We start from the raw sequence: 21,081 nt of genomic DNA, 5'->3' as shown, positions 1-21,081 counted from the left end.
TAAGTGCTAGTGACTACTATTTCAGTAAGTGCTAGTGACTACTATTTCAGTAAGTGCTAGTGACTACTATTTCAGTAAGTGCTAGTGACTACTATTTCAGTAAGTGCTAGTGACTACTGTTTCAGTAAGTGCTAGTGACACCTATTTCAGTAAGTGCTAGTGACTACTATTTCAGTAAGTGCTAGTGACTACTATTTCAGTAAGTGCTAGTGACTACTATTTCAGTAAGTGCTAGTGACTACTATTTCAGTAAGTGCTAGTGACTACTATTTCAGTAAGTGCTAGTGACTACTATTTCAGTAAGTGCTAGGGACTACTATTTCAGTAAGTGCTAGTGACTACTATTTCAGTAAGTGCTAGTGACTACTATTTCAGTAAGTGTTAGTGACTACTATTTCAGTAAGTGCTAGTGACTACTATTTCAGTAAGTGCTAGTGACTACTATTTCAGTAAGTGCTAGTGACTACTATTTCAGTAAGTGCTAGTGACTACTATTTCAGTAAGTGCTAGTGACTACTATTTCAGTAAGTGCTAGTGACTACTATTTCAGTAAGTGCTAGTGACTACTATTTCAGTAAGTGCTAGTGACTACTATTTCAGTAAGTGCTAGTGAAAGATAAATATGAATGTGATATAAATGTAATACCAGAAAAAGAACATTCTGTAGAAAAACATAGAAAATTTTCAGCTAGAACTTCTGAAAATTTTCACATCAATTTCCACTCTTGCTTTTCTAAAATCGTTATCAATCAGGGGCAGCAGTGTGCGATCACCTTGACTTTTCAGTTGAACTCGCTTCACAGGCGAGAAATTATTTTCAAAATTCGATCGCGATTTATAAATTATTCATGTGTACACTTTTGAACGATCGAAATTCGATATATAAACAGCAGACCGAGCTCCGACCACCATGATGACGACTACGAGGGAGTTATCACATCAAACGCATACGATAAACACATCATAAAGATGAGAGATAGCGCTATCAACGCCTGACATTTAACGTATCAAAAAAATATTCGAAAACGTAATCAATGACGCAGATCGTGCGGTGTATTAATCTAAACACGATTTCATCGCGTTGATATTACATCAAAATCTAGCGTAAAATCCTACTACGAGTTACGAGTTGTCGGCTCGCGTGTCGCACGTAAATTTACTACAAGACTACTCGAACAGCAATCGACGAGTCTAACAGATACTATTCGTCATCGTTTCGAAAAAAAACTATTTAAAATCATTACGTTAAAGCAGACATCGTACATCCTTGTTTAACGCCTTATTTTTCAAGAAATACGGCGAGTATTACGATGATTAGAACCTGTAGTCGTACCGCGCGGACTAGACTCAGTGCTGCTCCACGTGGATAAATTACGTATTAGTCGTTCTGATTCGCCGATGAAACTAACGGCATATATTGTGATTGCCGGCAATGGAATGTGATCTACTGGACAGCTCACAGCTCGACGACAATCGGCAAGAGGAGTAATTAAGTACGGCGCAGTAGCAGTTTCTTAATCCGATTGGACGTAATTCAAAGCACACATAAAAAGTGATCGCCTTCATTAAAAAAAATCATTCCCTCTCAACGACCCATTGAGACGAGAATAGGGAATTATTTCTGATTTCAGCGAGGGCATCGCGAATAATTTAGAGTTGTTGAAATATTCCGTTTTTTTTGCCAACACGAATGGGAAATATTACGATCATACGCAGCGGATACAAATATATTCATGTTAAAATGGATAAAATATGCCCGAAAAGGTAGGTTGAGAAAATTGAAACGATCCAAATTGAAAAAAAAAGAAACTTAACTTTGTTTCATATAATAATCTAAAGGTGTTTCGAGTTTACCGTAAACTAAATGAGTTTTGAGATTGGAGTTTGTACTAGGGAAAAGGTCTAATAAGGGGTGAGTAGTTCATTCTGATTACGGTTCAAGCAGTACTTCGGCATATCTCTAGACTGGAGCCAATGAGGTAAACTACTGACCAAATGTGCCCTCCCCCCCCCCCCCCGTTATCTGAATGCTCTTTAAGCTACCATAACATGAACGGTAACTTCTATCACCATGAAGTATTTACAACTGATCAGGAGTTCGGCGATCCAACGATATATATATATGTATATATATATATATATATATGTATATATATATATATACATTTTTAAATATATATATATAATTAAATATATATTATAAGGAAGAGTGAAAGAAAGTACTTTGATACAAAGTGATCGATTTCGATGAATGTTCTTCGCCGCGAAGTGCAGGAAAGTAATGTTTAACTTCGACGCTGATGACAGGGTTGGTTTTACTCCGGGTAAATACGGAGCCAACAATCGGTTCTTTATGTCCATAATTAGAATATCGACCGACCAAATATTAGCATCGCTGGACGATTTGTATTGCAGTCGAAATAAAAGTCAATTTCAGGGGGAAATTTGCGTCCTCTCGCGATTCGATGAAACACCGAAACACGATTTAAAAAATAACAATCGAAAAAAACCGTTTCATGTTACTTTCTAAAACGTTGTCAACAGCTGATATGATATATCGATCGTAACGATTAGTCACAATCATACGCTGAATGTTTTCCTCGGGACGTAGATAAAAATCGCACAATCGATACGATATCTGGTTGATTATGAGTATGTTCTGAGGTTTCGACTAAAATCCGCGTCGCCAGAGAAAACAATTAAGATTAAGATATTCATCATCAGTCATATATCTCTGAAACTGAATTCAACAAATATTGAAATATTGAAACTGAATATAACTGAATTCAGCATGACCGCATAAAAATCTCTAAGTTCTACTACGTCATCCAAAGCCGCAATCGCATTTTTGGCCCCACATTAGACCCGGCACAAACATTCACAAAGGTGCCAACTGGGCCTGCGCTTGTACGACCCGGGCCAAATATGGTCAAACCAATAACGTGACCAGGCCCGTGGTACATTTTAGCACTGGTCGAATCATCACAGTTCTGGAAGTTACTCTTGCCACAATATTGTTTAGTATCGAGTGAATGATTTGCGTGTGAATATTCTGGCTAAATTTGACTCAGGTCTGATCTGGGCTACATTCTGCTAGGAAAGCTAGGCTAAATTCGACTCCGGTATGGTCGGGTCTGGTCCGGTCTGGGCTATATTCTGTTAGGAAAGCTAGGCTAAATTTGACTCGGCTTTGGTCGGGTCTGGTCTGGGCTATATTCAGTTAGGAAAGCTGGGCTAAATTTGACTAGGGTCTAGTTGGGTCTGGTCTATATTGTGTTAGGAAAGCTAGGCTAAATTTGACTCGGGTTTGGTTTGGGCTATATTCTGTTTAGAAAGCTATGTTCATTTTAAGTTTCTACTCCAACCCAACCCTCATTACTCCAACTGCCAGTTCTCAAACATCTCATTTCACTTTTAATCTCTCGAGCGAAATGAGGTAAAAATTATCAAAAGAAAGGTCGTACTTCGCAAATATCCATTACACCACACCCTACTAGCATCTCTTCATCTCTTTTTGCCGTTTCGACGATCGCTGCTGCTGCTTACATGTTTTACAATATAGATCGATATCGATACTATCAATGGAAGGTGATTCGGTTAAAAATAGTTGAAATTGCTCATCCCGCGGATGAACTTCATTTCTATTTCATTGAATTCGAACCATACAGAAATAGACCTTATCCTCTATAAACAAAACGCCTGAGGGTGTTGACGTTCAGCGGGAACCAATTACAATTCGTCGAGCTGATATTAAGGCTGTATCAACTTTTGAAAAAATAAACCTCTATAAACATAAATGCTGGAAGGTGTTTACGTTTACATCTTAACCATTACAATTCACTTAAAAAGAAACAGAATTGAGAAAAACTACAATCACAGTTTTTTAATGTAAGTATTATGAGATCTGCTCACCACCTACAGAGACGTTGTATGCAGGAAAATCTATACATTTTCCGGGTGATTATCCGATACATCGTGAAACAATGAGAAATTGATACCAGGGGAACTTCTTCATTATAACAATGAAAAGATCGGAGTTCTCTTGGTGCATTCATCTGCAGTAAACACAGATGCGATATGTCACAGATTTCGATGAGGTTGATTTATACTAATTAACCGATGATTTGTCGCAGCAGCAGACATCACGTCGTCGTCGTCAACCCGAGACCCGGCGAAACCATTGTCTACGAGAGGAAATTGTTTCTCCCGCTTTTCGCCGAAAACTTCGACGAAGATCACACTCGAGACTTCGGTACGACGAGTTCATCAGACGACGCGATAGCTCCGAAATACGTAATGTCATTTAGAAAAACGGGCTCGCGCTCATCGCGGGGACATTTATTAAAATCGAGATATGACTGAGTGGCAAAAGGGATGAAATTAGATTGAAATGGCAATATGTTGCGTCGATATCTCTTGCATTCGATCGCGATATCTTCGAATGACAACATCACCCAATGTCTCACTAGCTCTCAATAGCGATTTATCCCGTATTCTAACCCAGGGGCCGATCCAGGATTTCAGAGGGTTGGGATTTAGAGAGAAATAAGGACTCATTTCGTGATGGATATTGATCATAATGTCGACATAATGAGGCCTGACGCTAAAGATCTAATGAGAATATTGATATCTAATATCAACTATGAGAAGGCAGTTTCAGATTTTTTCCTGACCTCGCTAAATCCACCCCTGCTGGCAAGAGGTTGCAATGGCTCGCAAGGCCTCGGATGTGATAAGGCATTGTTGTGTTAACAAACATATAAACAAACATCAGATACGCCACGCTCGACTGCATCGCCAAATACAGTCAGATTAGGCAGAATTTATCTCGATGCTACAGGTTACATCATCATTACCGTCATCAACCTGATCCGCGCTCACCCACTTGCAGCTCATTTAGACTCGTACTGTCAACCAATCGAATCCGCGCTTGAAAACTTGTTGGTCTCAAACACCCGGCTTTATCAGAACTACGTTCCATCGAGCAGTGACATTATTTCCTGCGACACTTCATCGAAAATCGGTTATAAATAATGAATGCCGACGATGGCGATGCTTGAACCGGGCGTCCGCGACAAAACCCGATAGCACGAGGAAACTAATTAGTAGTGTCATTGAAGTATACCATCTTATAAGAGGACACCAAGATAATCAGTCACATGAATCGAGTTGTGGCCTTCGAGTTGAGAAAGGACATGCGACTCTCTAGCAACGAGCGTTGACACTTCGAAAGACCACAAAATTTCGCTCGAACAATTTTTAAAATCTAGGCGTTAAAATTCACCTCTAAGATCGTTATCTTCAACTTAACCAGTAATTAGTTTTCGCCGTCGTTAAAAATAATCTATCGCATGTTTTCCGTGGACGCCGAGTATCCTGAACGATTGGCGAGGCGACGACGTCTCAACTCCCGAGTCGATCTTCGATCGTAATCGTATCCGAAATTCGCCGAGCAATTTCAATGAGATTCCGGAAGCGTATTACCGCTAAACGAATCGAATCGATTCAATTTCGAAATACACGCGCTTAACCGAGAAATTCCGATTCCGTCCGTCGCGCGACTTTTCTCCGCGATTCGCGCAAAGTTTAAAAGCGTTTATTTCTAATGTTCTCGTATTTCACGTAGAATTTCATCTAAAAATCAAGATTTCCTAATGAAATCAGCTGCAGGCATCGTTTCATTATCTATTGATTCGACGATCAGTTTATTGTAGATATTCAATCGATAGTTTGAGGAAGAGCCTGATTAGAATTTGGCGCGGGTCAAACTCAACCCGGACCAGACCCGCATGAAATAAGAGAGCGTGGTAACACCGAAATCACTAAGTCGTTACTGAAATGCTATCAGAATGATACTGTGGCAAGCGATGTGAGGTCACTTCGAGAAATTAGTATCCACACCCAATATAACAACCGTGCCTTTTAGCAAGAACCTAGACCAATGTTTTGGGTCAGGCCAAAACAAGCATGGACCCATTCGGCACCAGTTGAAGTAGAAAGTATTTTAGAAGTCTCGGTGGCTGTGCAGATACCAGCTTTCTAAACTCAAATTACAAAAATTACTCAAAATACAGTATCTGATCACTGCGTGAGAATATGATTGAACCAAGTAATTCTGAAACTAGAATCGCAGAAATTTCTACTTGCACGTTGATTTTTCATTTCAAATCATCTCCCGACTGGTGAAATCTCATTGATTTTAATCTTAAGAACTATTTTGGTCCTAAAACTTATCTAGCTTCAGGATAACCAAAAAAAATCTTACCCAGATTATCTCAGCTCGACGACACAAACACCATAAAAGTGCTTCGACATTTTTTTGGTCGTTTCACGAGTGTTGATGCCAGAGATCAAAGAAAACTTAAAGAGTTGCTAGGAGAATGAGCAAGAGAGAGAGAGGAGAGAGAGAGCGCCCTGGAGTCTGAACGTAGCCCTCATCTAGTCAGTAGACTGAAACTAATTCATTGATTGATAATACGCATTAACTGACCAATTACAGCGATCAATAATACCAAACATAGCTCAACCAATGAGGCATCTGATGCATCAATTACTTTTTATACAAAACATTTTTATGCGAAGGTGATTTGTCTTTATTTTCGTAAACATATTCTCGAACTAGTCCTGATGTGATATTGAACCTCGATAAATACGCTGTTTACATAAGAGTTTTTCAAGCCCTTGAAACCTACGCAATGGTCTATATCATAACAAGAAACCCACAACATCAACATAAACATTCCACCTGATGATGGCTGTTAGTCAACAGCCGAAACGTTGTGGTTTCAAAATAATAAATTCTATCCTATAATTTTATCCTATAATTTAATTCGAAGTGTGGGATTTCTTCATTTATCTACAGTATACACGGATTATCGTGTTTATTCGACAACTAACTTAAACAACTGGTATTGTTCAGATGGAATCCTTCCACACATCTTCAGAGTTTATCGCACTCAACAAATTCTGATGCCAAATTTCAGCACAGGTCACATTATTGCGTATGAAACTGGTTGCGGAAATGTCTCACTTAGCTTTGTTTGATTATTGTGTGGTATCGATTGAGTGAGTGGTTTACACGTAAGCATGCTCTATAATTAGGCATGGGTCGAATTTGGCTCAAGCCTGAACCATGCCAATTTAGCCTGGGCCACATCATCTCTGCGTAACACGAAATTACAGTTTTACCGTTTCAATAATGAACAGATGAACCGGAATCTGTTGGATGTTTCGGGGTTACGTCGAGCCGATTCGCGCCGGGATTTAAAGCTACAATCAATTTCTCGTATTTTCCGGATATATCAGATACGTAATGATCACGTGTACGTTTACACGCCCTAAAAGCCACATCTCCCGTGACGGTGAAGACAATGGTTGAAAAGCTACGATTTAACCCTTTCAGTGCGTCTACACCGCAGTGCGGTGTATAAATCAGTGATGGATTTTGCTAGTACACCGCACTGCGGTGTATTGATGTAATTAGTAATTTGTAATTATCTCTATTGAAAAATGGCAGAAAGTGTCAAACATAGTGAAATACTAGTAACTAACGATACACCGCACTGCGGTGTAGACGCACTATAGTGGTATTCCCATTGTTCAACACACTAGGGTGGAATTTTTTAGAATTTTCAAATTTTCTCCAGCACTATAGGGTATTAATTAGTCAGCACTGAAAGGGTTAAAGACCGCTGCTGGGGTATCGGATACGATTGATACGTATTGAATACCGAGCGAGGTATGATTATTGTATCGCGTACGAAGGGAGACATAAAACCGGCGCGTATCGATGAAATTACGCCACGAACGACGAACATCGAATCGGTGATATTTGCCCGCGGATGAACGTCTCGTCGGTCAGGCATCGTCGTCGTTTTTCCTATCATCGTATATCGCGTAGATAAATAAATCACGGCGGCGAAAAGTATCCACAAGACTGGACATCGTATTGATTACTTCGATGCAACCCTGAAGCGAGATAACATGTAATTTCGTGACCTTTGTTCGATCAATCACGCGTCGCGCGATCCAATCAAACACCACGTGTGAAAATTACTCAAAACTCATTTACGCTGTTCAGTATTTTTTGTTAGTTAATGAGCAAATCCAATAGTTGACGATTTCACAATCTATTCCGACTTTGAAGTTTTATCTAAACTTCGCCATTAATCATTATCTATCTGTCCGGTCGTCTACTAAGGAAGGTTATGGACAGGAACTCTACATCTTAAAAATACTGTTTATCACGATTATGTTATTTTTGTTTCTCTGATGATGAATTTCAGTCAAAACTTCGAAGAAACTGTCAGAATAAACTGTTAAATCATCAACTGAGTTTCGCTGATTAACTCTGAAATACTAATAATAATATCAGTCGACCAGTTGAGTATTTTTTTTTTCGGTTTGTTTCATTATGCCATCAAACTATTAAACGACAGCTTTACATATTCCGTCAAACCGCAAACATCAGAATACAAGCTGAATTGAAATTTCCATTAGATGACGACTAGATTTGAAAAACAGATATTACTCGTTGTTCACCGTTACCTGGAATGTAGCATGTTCTGAAATGACGAACACCAGACCCTTATTTGAACCAAGGATGTAATTACGGTAATGGGAAAAATACAGGCGATATTAGTTTACATCAAGAACTGACGAAAAGCACCGTCGAAAACCGGGCGAGAAAAGTCGGACCGATAATAAACCCATTAGATTTTCTTCCAGTGTGAAGTGAGACCGCGTCATTCAGATGTTATAAGTTGTTTACTGTATCACACTTCTGGCATCAAAACCCAATATGGCTACCATGGCAGCTTAATCTCATTGATAAGTTTGGTCTGTATATTTTTCATTCGAGACCAGGGCTGCAGTCACACAATCAGGCCGCTCACAAGCCTGGTATGCCATGGCAGCTATATTCAAGTTTTGTCGATAACACGAACTACGCAATTCATTATGTATTCAAAACCAAGGCTGCGTTAACGTAATCAGGCCGGTTCCAACGTATAAAATCCCAAAACGGCTGCCATAGCGGCTATATTTGATTGATAAGTTTCGTCAACAGATATCAATCAGCCAAAACCGAGGGATTCGTTTTTCATTCTGGACCGGCGCTGTCAAGAGAGAAACAGGATTTCTCACTTCGAAAAGACATAACTCAGTTTGACTCACAACCGCAATCTACATAATTCATTATTGTCATACAAGCGTTCTACGGAGTTAAATGACCGGAGAGAGAGAGAGATTGGTGTAAGCATATACCCGCGACTAGTAAAACCAATTACTACTCATAGATAAATCGGTTAGGAAAGGTGTATTCGAGGGCGACGAACGAGTGTATACTCATTAACTGTAACGACCGACCGGGTTCGCAGTAAAATGAGAAACATTAGAAAGAAGAAATCTACGCCAAACTGATCAATAAATTCTATAATATTACCGACAATATACTATCGATATGCGCATACATATACGTATATATATATATATATATATATATATATATATATATATATATATATATATATATATATATATATATATATATCATCATTAATGAATAACTGTCAGAAACCGATCCTTCACTCGTGATGATTGATTGATTCGTGGCGTTTGTGTTTTTTCGGCGTCCAATAAAACGACGATCGACGACGATCCGATCGCGTTGATTGATAAATAAATCAGGCGATCCATTGACCAGCGCCGTCGGCAATTTACATATCGTTCATCCGATGATCGTCGTCGTCGATGAACTACGCCCAAAATTTACTATAAACTTCAAAAGGCATGTTTTAGATTAAGTTCAGCCCCCCAGGTGATATTGATCGGGGTTTACTCCGCTTAAGACAACGCAATCAATTGTTATATTCAACTTTGAATAAGATATTCTAATGAACACTGATAACTGAATCGAGGAATGATGATGAAATTGAACGCTCTCTCGGGTGTATCTGGATAGTATAATAAGATCTGTATCAAATCTGCCGATTATTTAGAACGTGCGTTCCAATCAGAACGGAACAAGCGTTTTAACGGGTGAAGTCTGTTAAGAGGAGAGCCCGGGACAAAAACGCTCGCGCGATCACGGCCATTTCATCTGATCTTCAGTTCTGATAGGCTTACTCTTAAACCCAACAACGCTGAACAGCATGAACGGCACACACAGAGATTCGAATGAGAAGAAATTAGTCATTAGAAAAGAAAACCAGTAACCGATATACAAATCGATTTTCTATTGTTAATTTCTAAACAAGCATTCAAAATCGGAATCGACATCGGTGTCGACGATTCAGTTCTGATTCACGTACCGAGAATCGTGACAGGAACTAGCTCGTCGTGATAGTTTTTTCTTCTAATAAATTAGAAGAAAAAGGTTGAAAGTTACAGTCTTTCTGTATTTAAGATGTTTCCCGCCTTCCCGTTTCAGATAACTGAATATAAGTCAAATATGTTGAGCAGAATCGAGATATATATATATATAAATTGACATATCAGCACTGAACTGCTGTAAATTCGCTGTTGGCTACGACACTGGGCACCATGTTGCGCAAGTGAAAACATCATGAACATAGATAGTTAGGGTACCAGGGCCCCGGTGAGAAACTGCTTCATGTATACATAAGTCCATGAGTCAGTGAAATAGTGCGTAACATTTCAAATGATTCCATATTTCTAAGAACAATTATCATATCGTGGTCAGTTTAGAACGATTCCGTTATAAAAGACACGCTCAGTTATAACGACCAGCCTTATGGAAAACTGAATGAAGGCTAAAAGGGCACTTCGTGGTATTTCCATGTATTGTCGTGTATCACGCACGAGAATTCAATACATTTAGTTCCCATCCAATCTATCCGCTAACAAGCAGTCCTACAAATTGAAGTATTTAGTCTGCCTTTATGGGAGATAGAGAAGTCGAAGCCTTAAACCTGGCATTAAAGCGTAAGCTAAAAATTACTGATAATATGGTTTTATTCACTATTTTGCCTATAACAAAACACTTACAGGAAAAAATGCCATCAGTTAAAACTATTCATTATACAAACGCATTTTAATCAGAAACGGTATCATTTTCAAGAGAAATATGAAAATTAATTTATACTTGAGTAAACACGGATAGACTCAACACATCAGACAAGTAGATGAAGCCGTGTTGAAGATGAATGGTCATGTTTTACTGCCTATCTTGTAGATATTCTGTCATTTTGTGCAGTATATGTCGGAAGAGTTTGGAGGTAATAGACTGGTAGCACACATTAAACAAACTATATATCAAACAGTATACTGTCAAAGACGCTCAAATTGGCTGCATCTTCGAAAAAAATCGATTCATCGCTCTGCAAGTCCCACTGAAGACGACAACGACGACGACGACGTCTGTGCACCAGAGCAAACACTTAACAAATCACAGTCTGATCAAATTAAGGCGGCCAGGACACACACTTCCAAATGACACTAATTCAACGAATCCATCAGTCTGTTAGTACCGTGTACTACAGTCGCATACGGTGGATAACAGTCTAGACTTAGATCTAATTAAGCTGATGGATTTACAGTAATAATAATCGACGGCATTGAAAATAGGTGCCAACTGCCATTTGCATTAGTTCAATAAGTTCAATAAGGCTGTGCCGCAAACTACACCGAGTGGTCTGGTTCGGAGAATACCGACGAGCCGCGATCACACAGCGATGATTTGGCCCGTGCCAAAAATGCCCGCGCGATCGCGGCTATAGTTTCGTGTATGTAGATAGAAAATTAAACCTTCTGATAAAAGTAAGTATTGTCGATGTGTTGGAATTAGATGAGCTAGGTATTCGCGACAGCTGAAACTAGAATCTCAAAGTAATCAACTTTTATCGAATCTTCGTAAGGCAACCTTAAAAACAGTTAGACGACGAGATGAATAACAACAGTACCTCGACGACGATATAACAGAAACGGAATCATTGTTTAAACATTATTCCGTACCTAATAACCATCCAGGGCCGAGCAACCAGACCCCCGTGTCAGAAAACAAGTCGCATTTACATGACGATGGCTATCTTTCATACATAATTGACATATGATGTGAATATGTTCTATTTGCAGCCATTTCATAACACGGTGAGACGTGATACGCTCCTCAAGAATACATACCGCCGCTCCTCAAGAATCCGTACCGCCGATATGACAGACGGACTTTGTCGGGTCGAAAGAAAAACAAGTCAACGCCGATGCTAGCTCGTATAACAACAACAGCTAGCGAAATAATCCGTCGAAATTACCGAAATATCTGGATTAATCGCGTCGTTTAAACCGGTCGATACTCGATACGAGTAAGGATTTTTTTCGTAACGGAAGCCAAGTGGATTACGCGATGCGCGGATTATCTATAATCATCGAACGACGTGAAGATCGCGATATTTTCGGATTATCGTCGCCGCTGGTAAAGTACGTTCGATAGTTTCGAGGAGACTCACGCGCACCCACGCACGGACACATGTATCGTCGGGATTACGAATTACCGAGTTCCGATGCGACATTATGTGGAATATAACCTACAACATCAGCGTAAACGATACGACGAAAAAACCCGACGACGACGAAGATCGAATTGAATACAACTGGCCGGCTTTACTGCTGTTCCTCATCATTATCACGACCGTTTGGGGCAACGTTATGGTATGTTTGGCCGTGCGCTATGAGAAAAAGTTACAAAACCGTTTCAACTATTTCCTAGTGTCGTTAGCGATGAGCGACATGTTGTCGGCCATATTGGTGATGCCTCTTTCGTTCGTGAATGTTTTGATAGGTAGGTACTTGAAGGCTAGTCTATTTAGCCGTGATCACGCCGAGACGATTTGGCCCGTATCAAATTCGTTCCGGGTAAAAAAACGCTCGTGCGATCGCGGCTTTTGCTTTTTTTATCGCTTCAACCGTTGACATTTTCATCTACGGAACAAACCGAAATGTCATCGGTACATGAGGAATACGTGGGCGGGAAAAATATCTATATTACGTATGAAACCATTTTGATTGCACCAATAAAACTATCTCGATCTGATTCGATATATCTAAACGCCGGTATTATTAAAGGCCACAGTTTCGCGACTGTAATCTAATCCACCTCATCAATTTATCAAATACTTCCTAGACACGAGACACACGAAACGAAAGGTTAAAAGTGGTCTATATTTAGAAAATAGTCGCGGCCGTCCGACAACGATTTATCTTCACCATCACCCCGGTCAGCCACTCGGGACTGCACAAAAAAACGGATCCATCTTTGATCAACGGTTAACAAACGAACACCCTCATCTCCCCGGTGGGTGACGGTGGGTGACAGCGCGATCACGCCTGACAAAAATAAACAACCACCCACCGCCGCAAAATAAATCAACAGGAGACCTGCTTCGCGCATACAGCCAAATCTAGCAATCACTGATGACCGTTTTATGAGCGACATAAATTCCACTTGGCTGCTGATAGTTTATAAATGAAAATCTACGAAAGGCGTTCGATGACATTTCGAGCCGAAGCCGATACACGATTATCATATAAAGACCAGTAAGAGATTTATACGGTTTCCGCTAATGAAATTATAGTTCATCACACAGGTTGCACAAAGACAAGTCATTCACTCGCGACGCGCCTCAATCCTCGTCGTCGTTCTCGGCGCGGTTTTTTTTTCTCAGAGAGCCAGACACATTTCTTCTTATATTCGTCGTCGCTTCAGGATTTTTTGACGTCCGACAGATGAAAAACATTTCATCTTATAATGATGTACTTAAGCAGCTTTCGTCGAGCCCTATATTTTTTTACAATCCTCAGAATTTGGCATCCTCACACTATCACTAAAAGTCTGTTATAATGTACCCATTTAAAAAGGACCAAATCAATGCTGTGCATTCATACATGTTATCACTGGTCCAGCTAGACCACGTATTCCATGGCTTGACTCAACGACTAGACTCAACGACGTGATTGACAGACAATTAAAAGAAAAGTTTCTATTCATTCTCAGAAATGGTGTTAGTAAAATTTAGAACACTCCTCGATTGTTCTTTTAGGTCTGGTTTTAAAATGGAACAGGGCCAATACCAGTGTAAAAACGCTTGGTCCGTTCTAAATACGGATTTAAAATATTCTAAATAATGCAATCTGTGAATGCAGCTGATATTTCAATACAAGGCTTCATAATCCACTTACTCTCAACACAATTCTATGATCAGCCCTAAATCTGCATAAATTCTTTTTTTTCGCGCCGTGTATTCGAGTTGATGTTTAACCAGTGACTAGAAATCAATCACGCCTCAATACCGACTAAATATCAAGGCTATCATTCGAATATCGAAATGAATTTCCCGTCGAATGCAACCGAAACACGGGCGCGTAAAAACCGAAGAGCGAAACTATCGACCGCACGCGGCTGCTCGTCGCGTTTGATCATGAATTGATTGTTTCTGAAATTTGAGAGAAAACTCGGCGCCGATGAGAAGAGAAACTCACGCGCTTTCAAAGAGAAATAATCTGAAATTCGACACCGTCGTTAAATGACATCATCACGTTATCCGCTTAAGACGGGGCGTGATCTCTCTATCTCTCGAGAGATAAAATGTTGGTGAGAGTTGAATGATTTATAAGCCCCCCCCCCCCCCCCCCCCCCGACAACATCAATAGTTGTTCGCGTTTTAAACTAAAAATGAAATCGAAAAACTATAGAGACAAAATCGACGAAGATGGTTAGAAACAATCCATTCCCGCCTGAATTCTATAACTCTATCTCAACCATTTCCATCTTTTCAATCTAATGCTCTTTAGTTTGTTTCGGCTTTACACAATTTGGATCCGGCTTAAGCAAGGCTTAACCTGATTCATATGACCACATGACGGGACCACGGCCTGAAGTGTTGCCCATACACTGTAAGCAGTCAGCTCTCTTCCAGGTTGTTGCTTTAGAAGCGCGCCTGGAGAATTTAAGGAAAAAAATCCGAACATAAGAGAAAAACACCGCCACCTGGCGACTAACTGACAACATACGAATGCCAATCTTGTATAAGAGAAATCATCCGAAAACAAATCGTCGCAGGACATTTCAGCTCATGTTCACTTTATTTTAAGGTGCCCCTTCCTAGCGCCGTTACGACAGACAGCTTCTGGTCTATGTTTCTAGTCCGATAATGCTTGGAGTAATCACTCCAAGGATAATGCGAACTCGTAGACATCATTTTCACGCATTCAAACAAGTTCTGTATGTATGTGGAGATACATATAATATAAACGTCCTGAAAAAACCTATTGATCGACTTTGTTCTGAAAAGCACAACAGTTCGATCACACACACGCGTGTGCGCGCAGTCTATCACTAATTGGTTTCAGATTAACACGCTGTGTTGAAGTAGACACAACCAAATTATTAAAAAAAAAAAACATCATATTTCCTGAGATCGACATGCGTATGGATTCAGTTCCACGATGTATTGAGGTGTTTCATATTTCACTTGACCGAGCGAATCAGTAAATTCTCAGCAAATTCTCGTTGTATCAGTCAGTCTGGTATGTTAAATTCCGAGATGAACAATCCATTCCAGACTCTATATTACGCACATCTTTTTACCTGGTGTTCAACTTGTTAGTTTTAAGGGCCTAGACATATCTCGGTTCATCCGCCGATCAAATTCTGGCTGTCTGAAAAATCTAAGACATTTTCACCAACTATACGTGGACCGACCGAGCGCGCGTTCATTTAACCTTATTGAACTAAAAAAACGTAACGAATACGGTTAATTAATGATGCACTTTTTTGTCCGGCGACGCAAACGACGATTCCAAGAAAACGACGGTTGCGGAGTCGGTCCGGCGAGCGTCGGAGGCAACGTGAAAACTCGATTATCCCCCACTGTTCTTTGATGTCTCGACGAAAAAGACATCAATTAAACAAGCGCGGCAGTCGCGGGGGGGGGGGGTAAAGAGAGGAAGTGGACATGTGACGCGAATGTACGATGACCGTTAACAAGATAAGTACTGAAACTTTACACCGCTAAACCAAATCCATCCGGACGCATATTTCATCATCATCAGCTGCATATTTCATCATCATCATCATCATCGTCAACGCTCAATGTAGATACATGATTAAAGCTCCAAGATAAAAGCCTAGTGTAGGCAGCGCGACTTACAACACGGAACAGAAATACTTTTAGGCTCTTTCTCGTGACGACTGTATGTCAAAACGGTCCAAAACATGAAACAATATTTCAGTAAACCGTATTTCACGTTTCGGAACAATGTCAGGAACTAGCAGCGTTTCTGTTTCTTGTTTCGTGTTGCTGTGGACGAGATGACGAGATTGACCGACTTTCCGAGAAAAAAAAAAGACGACGCCACTTCTCCGCTTAATCAAAATGAAGATCACAAAACGAGAAATGCGTCTGATGATTATAACTTCAACCTTGAGTTTTCTACGAACTGCTCTTCTCTCGAGAACTGACAATCTTTGATGATCTAACTCATGTCTGAGTAGGCTGCGTACATGTATTATGAGATGATCCGATGAAACTCGAACGCAGACGGCAGTCAGGTTTTCATCCGTCGAAACATGAAGAAATCTTACACCGCGCGCATTTTATGTGTTACTTCGTGACATTTTGCCAGTGTCTTTAAAAAACGATCTGATAAAGAGAGAAAAGAAATTGTGAAGCCTGAAATATCTGAACATTTCGAGCGCAGCATTATCACGTATTACTTCTATTTGATTATACTTTATTCTCGGCTTTACATTTGACACATGCGATATACCCTCGTCATATATTGAATCTACTTTTTGAACAAGAAGACTTTTTGATGCTTTCACGACGAGAAGTGGGAGGAATTCAACTGGCGATTCGACCATTAATTCCATAAGACAGATCAAGGAATAAGAGAGCGCCGATCAATGCGGCATGATTCAGTATACGGAATTTCTCCTGTGGTGCTTACAGATAATGGCGCTGAACGCTAGAAAAGCGGTCTATTATCGCCTTGAAGACTATCGCGTTTCCATAAACAAAAAACACATTTATCTACGGTGCACACATTCCGACAGGATTGGTCGGTTTCGCCTCAACCTCGGGAAGAGATGTTGATATTCATCACGGCCAATAAAAGATCGTCAATACCGCTCCATACGAGATCAAACACGCACTCGCCATTCAACATTTATGAACACAAATTTGTTCTGAATGGATTCCTTTTCGCCGGCCTTTAAACGAGCGAACATCAGCATCGCGCGCCAGGAATCGATGATGACACGGAGCACCATCGGCGAAGAGGAGGCAATCTCTGCCGCCTGCCTGCCTGCGTGCCGCCGCGGCTGAAGGTAACCGATGACAGGTTGTCTCTCTCTCTCGTGCTCGCCATCAATAGCAACAGACGCAACATCCGGCGATGATATGAGAAACATTCGCCCGCTAATCGGACACATGCCAACTCATAAAACGCATGCGATCAACAGATGGTCAAAAGGGTCATTCCAAAACATCGATGCGAAACATTTGTTTTCAAGGAAAAACAATACCCGACAATTCTTCAATACAATAAAAACTAATACAGGGTCTGTGAGAGGGGCTGTATATACCACAGTCGGACTGATGAATTGATTACGTTTCCGATATCTGATACTCTAACACTACAGGAACACTATTAATGACACTAGACATCACTTCATAAGGTGAACATTTGATAAGAGTACATACTAAAAACAGATGCAATTTTTTCAGCACCGATGCCCGAGAAATGTTGCCCGGTATTCAAATAATATGGGTATCTTTAGGTTGTTTTCCCACACATGGGAGTTGACACCGTAACAACTGTACAAAAATGTCTTTGCCCATTGATACCTATTATGCGTTATTTAAGGAGTTCTATGTGAGTCGATGTGCATCAATATTGGCGTTTCAAAATAGCAATTACAATTGTGAATTGCGAAATTCTAATTTTCGTAATTTAAAATATTTCATAACTCCTATTTAATTTTTTATATATTTCAATAATTATTTTTTGAGGATTCGCACTACGTAATCAATATATCGGTGCTGGACTGGTTGCCAGTAAATTCAATTCAATAATCGATATTCAAATACCCAAAATTTATTCATTCTTATTGATCCTTCGTATCATACAATTTATATCATCGATTATTCATCGTCGACGATATTAAGCAATATATCTGTGTTATTTTTCAAGAAATCATTTATTCTATTTTCACGAATTCTAACGCGTATGATTTTGTATATATTTTCTGTAGGTCGTTTACCAGTAGATAGAATCGTCTGCCTCGGTTGGTACAGCCTCGACGTGTTATTCACATCGTCGACGATCATACACTTGTGCACGATATCGATCGACCGGTATTTCGCGCTGAAAGACCCGATCAAATACCGGCAGTCGAAGCGAAAATGTTACATCGCGTTGAAAATCTGCCTGGTGTGGGTGCTCGCGTTGTGCATCGCCGGACCGCTGTTCATATCGACGTTAGTGTTCGAGAAGCCGATCCGATCGTATAAAGGCTGCGGCCCGACGAACACGACGTTCATCGTTTCGGCGACCGTCATATCGTTCTACCTCCCGTTGTTCATTATGTTAGTAACGTACATACTGACGATCATCACGCTGAAAAAACAGACGAAACTCGCGTTCGTGTCGCCGTCGAAACAAATGAAAGAGCTGTCGGAATCGTCCGAGAACGAACTGTCGCTCGTATCGTCCGGCGGCTCCCCCTGCCAGCATCGCAATTCGCAAATTAGTATTATCCAAAGACAGCTGAGCTGCGGCGCGTCGTCGCCGGAGAAAGATACTCAACTGCTCGTCGCGAACGGCCGCACGAACGTTCACGAAACGCGACCGTTGTTGACGTCCTCGTCGTACGACTCGACGAAAACGACCACCGTTTATCAACATCAGTCGATCTACCGTCAACAATCGCTACAACAACAACAACAACAACAAATAAACAACAGTAAAGAGAGAAAAATCAGCCGCAGTTCGACGACTAGTCGCAACAGTCGCAGTTCGAGTCACGGATCGGTGAAGAACGACCGATTCAAACGCGCGCGAATCACGCGCACGAGCAGCAACGGAACCGACGCGTTGAACCCGCATCGTAGCAGTAAGGTGAAACTGATCATCAAACGCGTGCCGTCCGATTCGACCGGACACGAGATGAGTTCGACTCGTTCGAGCGTGCGCCGCACCGCTCAGGAATCCGTGCACAAAGGACGCCGAGCTGTTCACATACTCGGCATTCTGTTCGTCGTCTTCGTCGTTTTCTATTTGCCGTTTTTCTCGACGTACGTTATAGGTGGCGTGTGCGAGTCGTGTCAGGTGTATATCACCCCTCAGATGATTACGGCGTTCGAGTGGTTAGGTTACACGGGCTCGATGGTCAATCCGATCATCTATCGTATTTTCAACCCGGATTTCCGAAAGGCTTTTCAGAATCTGATGCGTTGTCGATATCGCCATCGGTCCGCAGTGACTTTGGTCTAAACTTGTGATAATAGGCTTTAAAAAAACGTTGCGTTAGTCGTCGAAATAATTCGTAGGAATATTTCTTACTTCCACGAAATATTTCGATTAAAAAGTGATTATTTTGCAGAAAAACTTCTAGATTTGTCGCACTATACGAACAATAGGTACAAAGCGGGTTTTAATTTTCCGAATGTTGGGTAACATTATTTATTTTTCCAAAAATTCGAGGAAATCTTTCCAATGACTGACGTAGACCGATGGGATCTCAGTTTTTCAATTCGAATTTCGTTTCTCTTGATGTCGCGGTTTCGTCGAAAAACCTTGAGAATAAATTTATACACCATCAATCATGGGACGACTTATTGAAATCTGACAAACGCCTTAACATGAAACTACCGGTAGTTAAAATCTGAGATCTGATAACATCCTACCAACTATAAATCGTATATAAGTTGTGATTAAAGCTGATGCAAGTAGTTATACCATGACTACCACCACAAATCCAGCTGCTAATACTAATCCATACTTTCAGCAGGTGATCAACAGAAAAACTAATATATATGATGTAGAAAAAAATACGATATAGCTCGTGAGGTGAAGTGATCCGTCGCAACTGGTCAATAGTGAGACGCAATTGTCAGCGGTGATAAGAGCAGCGTAGAACATGCAACCCAGAAAGTAGAACGCATACGCCCGGCTCGGAGAAATTTCTAGAAAAAGATTCTACTAATCCATGACAAAAAGGGAATTAATCGAATCAACTGAAATATAATTTACATCGAACGACTCTATATCTCCTCGGGAAATAGAAAGCACGAATTCATGAGACACCGTAATATCATCGGTACGACATATTAAATATAATATCATATAAATCTATATAGATGTATTAATGTATTATTTGTAATGAAATGAAGCCCTTCAAACGCAGCCATTGCACAGATTTTGTACGATCCACTGAACATGTGCGCTGACTGCCGATAGAAAAACCACTTAAATTACGAGCTTATTAAGCATGATTATATTGCCATAATTATGTGAATCTTTTTATCCGTAATTAAAGAAAAAATAAGCGGCATTCTATTTTTATTGCATTTGTCCTATCGTTGAACCCTGCTTTATTCCGATCGTTCCGCATTTGTGACAGAAAATACCAATATGAAATATAGCGTAATTAGGTTCGATAGCTTTTCATAACGTAAGCTGGGATGTACGTCGTCGGATCCTAAATAGAAGGACCGTTTCACAAATACGTGTTTGTAATCAGGTATTTTTTGCTTTATATGTAAGTATTTTTCATGATTCGAATAACGACTGTATTTACGCCGGTGAACGAAGTCACCACTTGTGATATAACGACGATTCACCGATAACAATGTACGCGGAACGCGCTCGCCGGGCGCTGATCATCATTTCCTTTGTACATCGAGGAGAAACAAAGCAGCCGAAGAGTTATAAATGAAAAAAACGTCGTGTTTGTGTATGAAAATAAATACTATATAACATTCAGTAATAAAAGATGAATTTACTTTTTCATATTCAGTGAATAATTGCTTCATATATAATAATTGCGAGGGTGAAATCGGTGCA

At 40.3% G+C, this 21,081-nt stretch overlaps 2 protein-coding genes across 6 annotated transcripts in view; one reads left to right on the top strand and one right to left on the bottom strand.

The window, feature by feature from the left end:
- Positions 1-21,081, bottom strand: part of LOC141904926 (THO complex subunit 2-like) — a 55,811-nt gene that overhangs the window by 25,942 nt on the left and 8,788 nt on the right. The window lies entirely within an intron of this gene.
- On the top strand, positions 1,750-20,969 carry LOC141904927 (5-hydroxytryptamine receptor 2B-like). 2 transcript variants are annotated; one of them, XM_074793556.1, is made up of 3 exons: positions 1,750-1,764; positions 12,094-12,796; positions 18,269-20,969. In XM_074793556.1, exons 2-3 carry the CDS (start codon positions 12,529-12,531, stop codon positions 19,507-19,509), a joined length of 1,509 nt encoding a protein of 502 aa, XP_074649657.1. In that variant the 5' UTR covers positions 1,750-1,764; positions 12,094-12,528; the 3' UTR covers positions 19,510-20,969. The 2 variants fall into 2 exon arrangements, with proteins under 2 accessions (XP_074649657.1, XP_074649658.1); XM_074793557.1 differs by lacking the exons at positions 1,750-1,764; positions 12,094-12,796 and adding an exon at positions 10,846-10,944.

Source organism: Tubulanus polymorphus, chromosome 5, assembly GCF_964204645.1.
Source record: "Tubulanus polymorphus chromosome 5, tnTubPoly1.2, whole genome shotgun sequence".
Classification (NCBI taxonomy): domain Eukaryota; kingdom Metazoa; phylum Nemertea; class Palaeonemertea; order Tubulaniformes; family Tubulanidae; genus Tubulanus; species Tubulanus polymorphus.
This window is presented reverse-complemented; position numbering and strand designations above follow the sequence as displayed.

Bases quoted from the DNA above. Each gene is read 5' to 3' on its own strand.
- LOC141904927 (XM_074793556.1), top strand. From the start codon at position 12,529: ATGTGGAATATAACCTACAACATCAGCGTAAACGATACGACGAAAAAA. The intron at 12,797-18,268 runs GTAGGTACTTGA...TATTTTCTGTAG, and splicing joins GTTCGTGAATGTTTTGATAG to GTCGTTTACCAGTAGATAGA.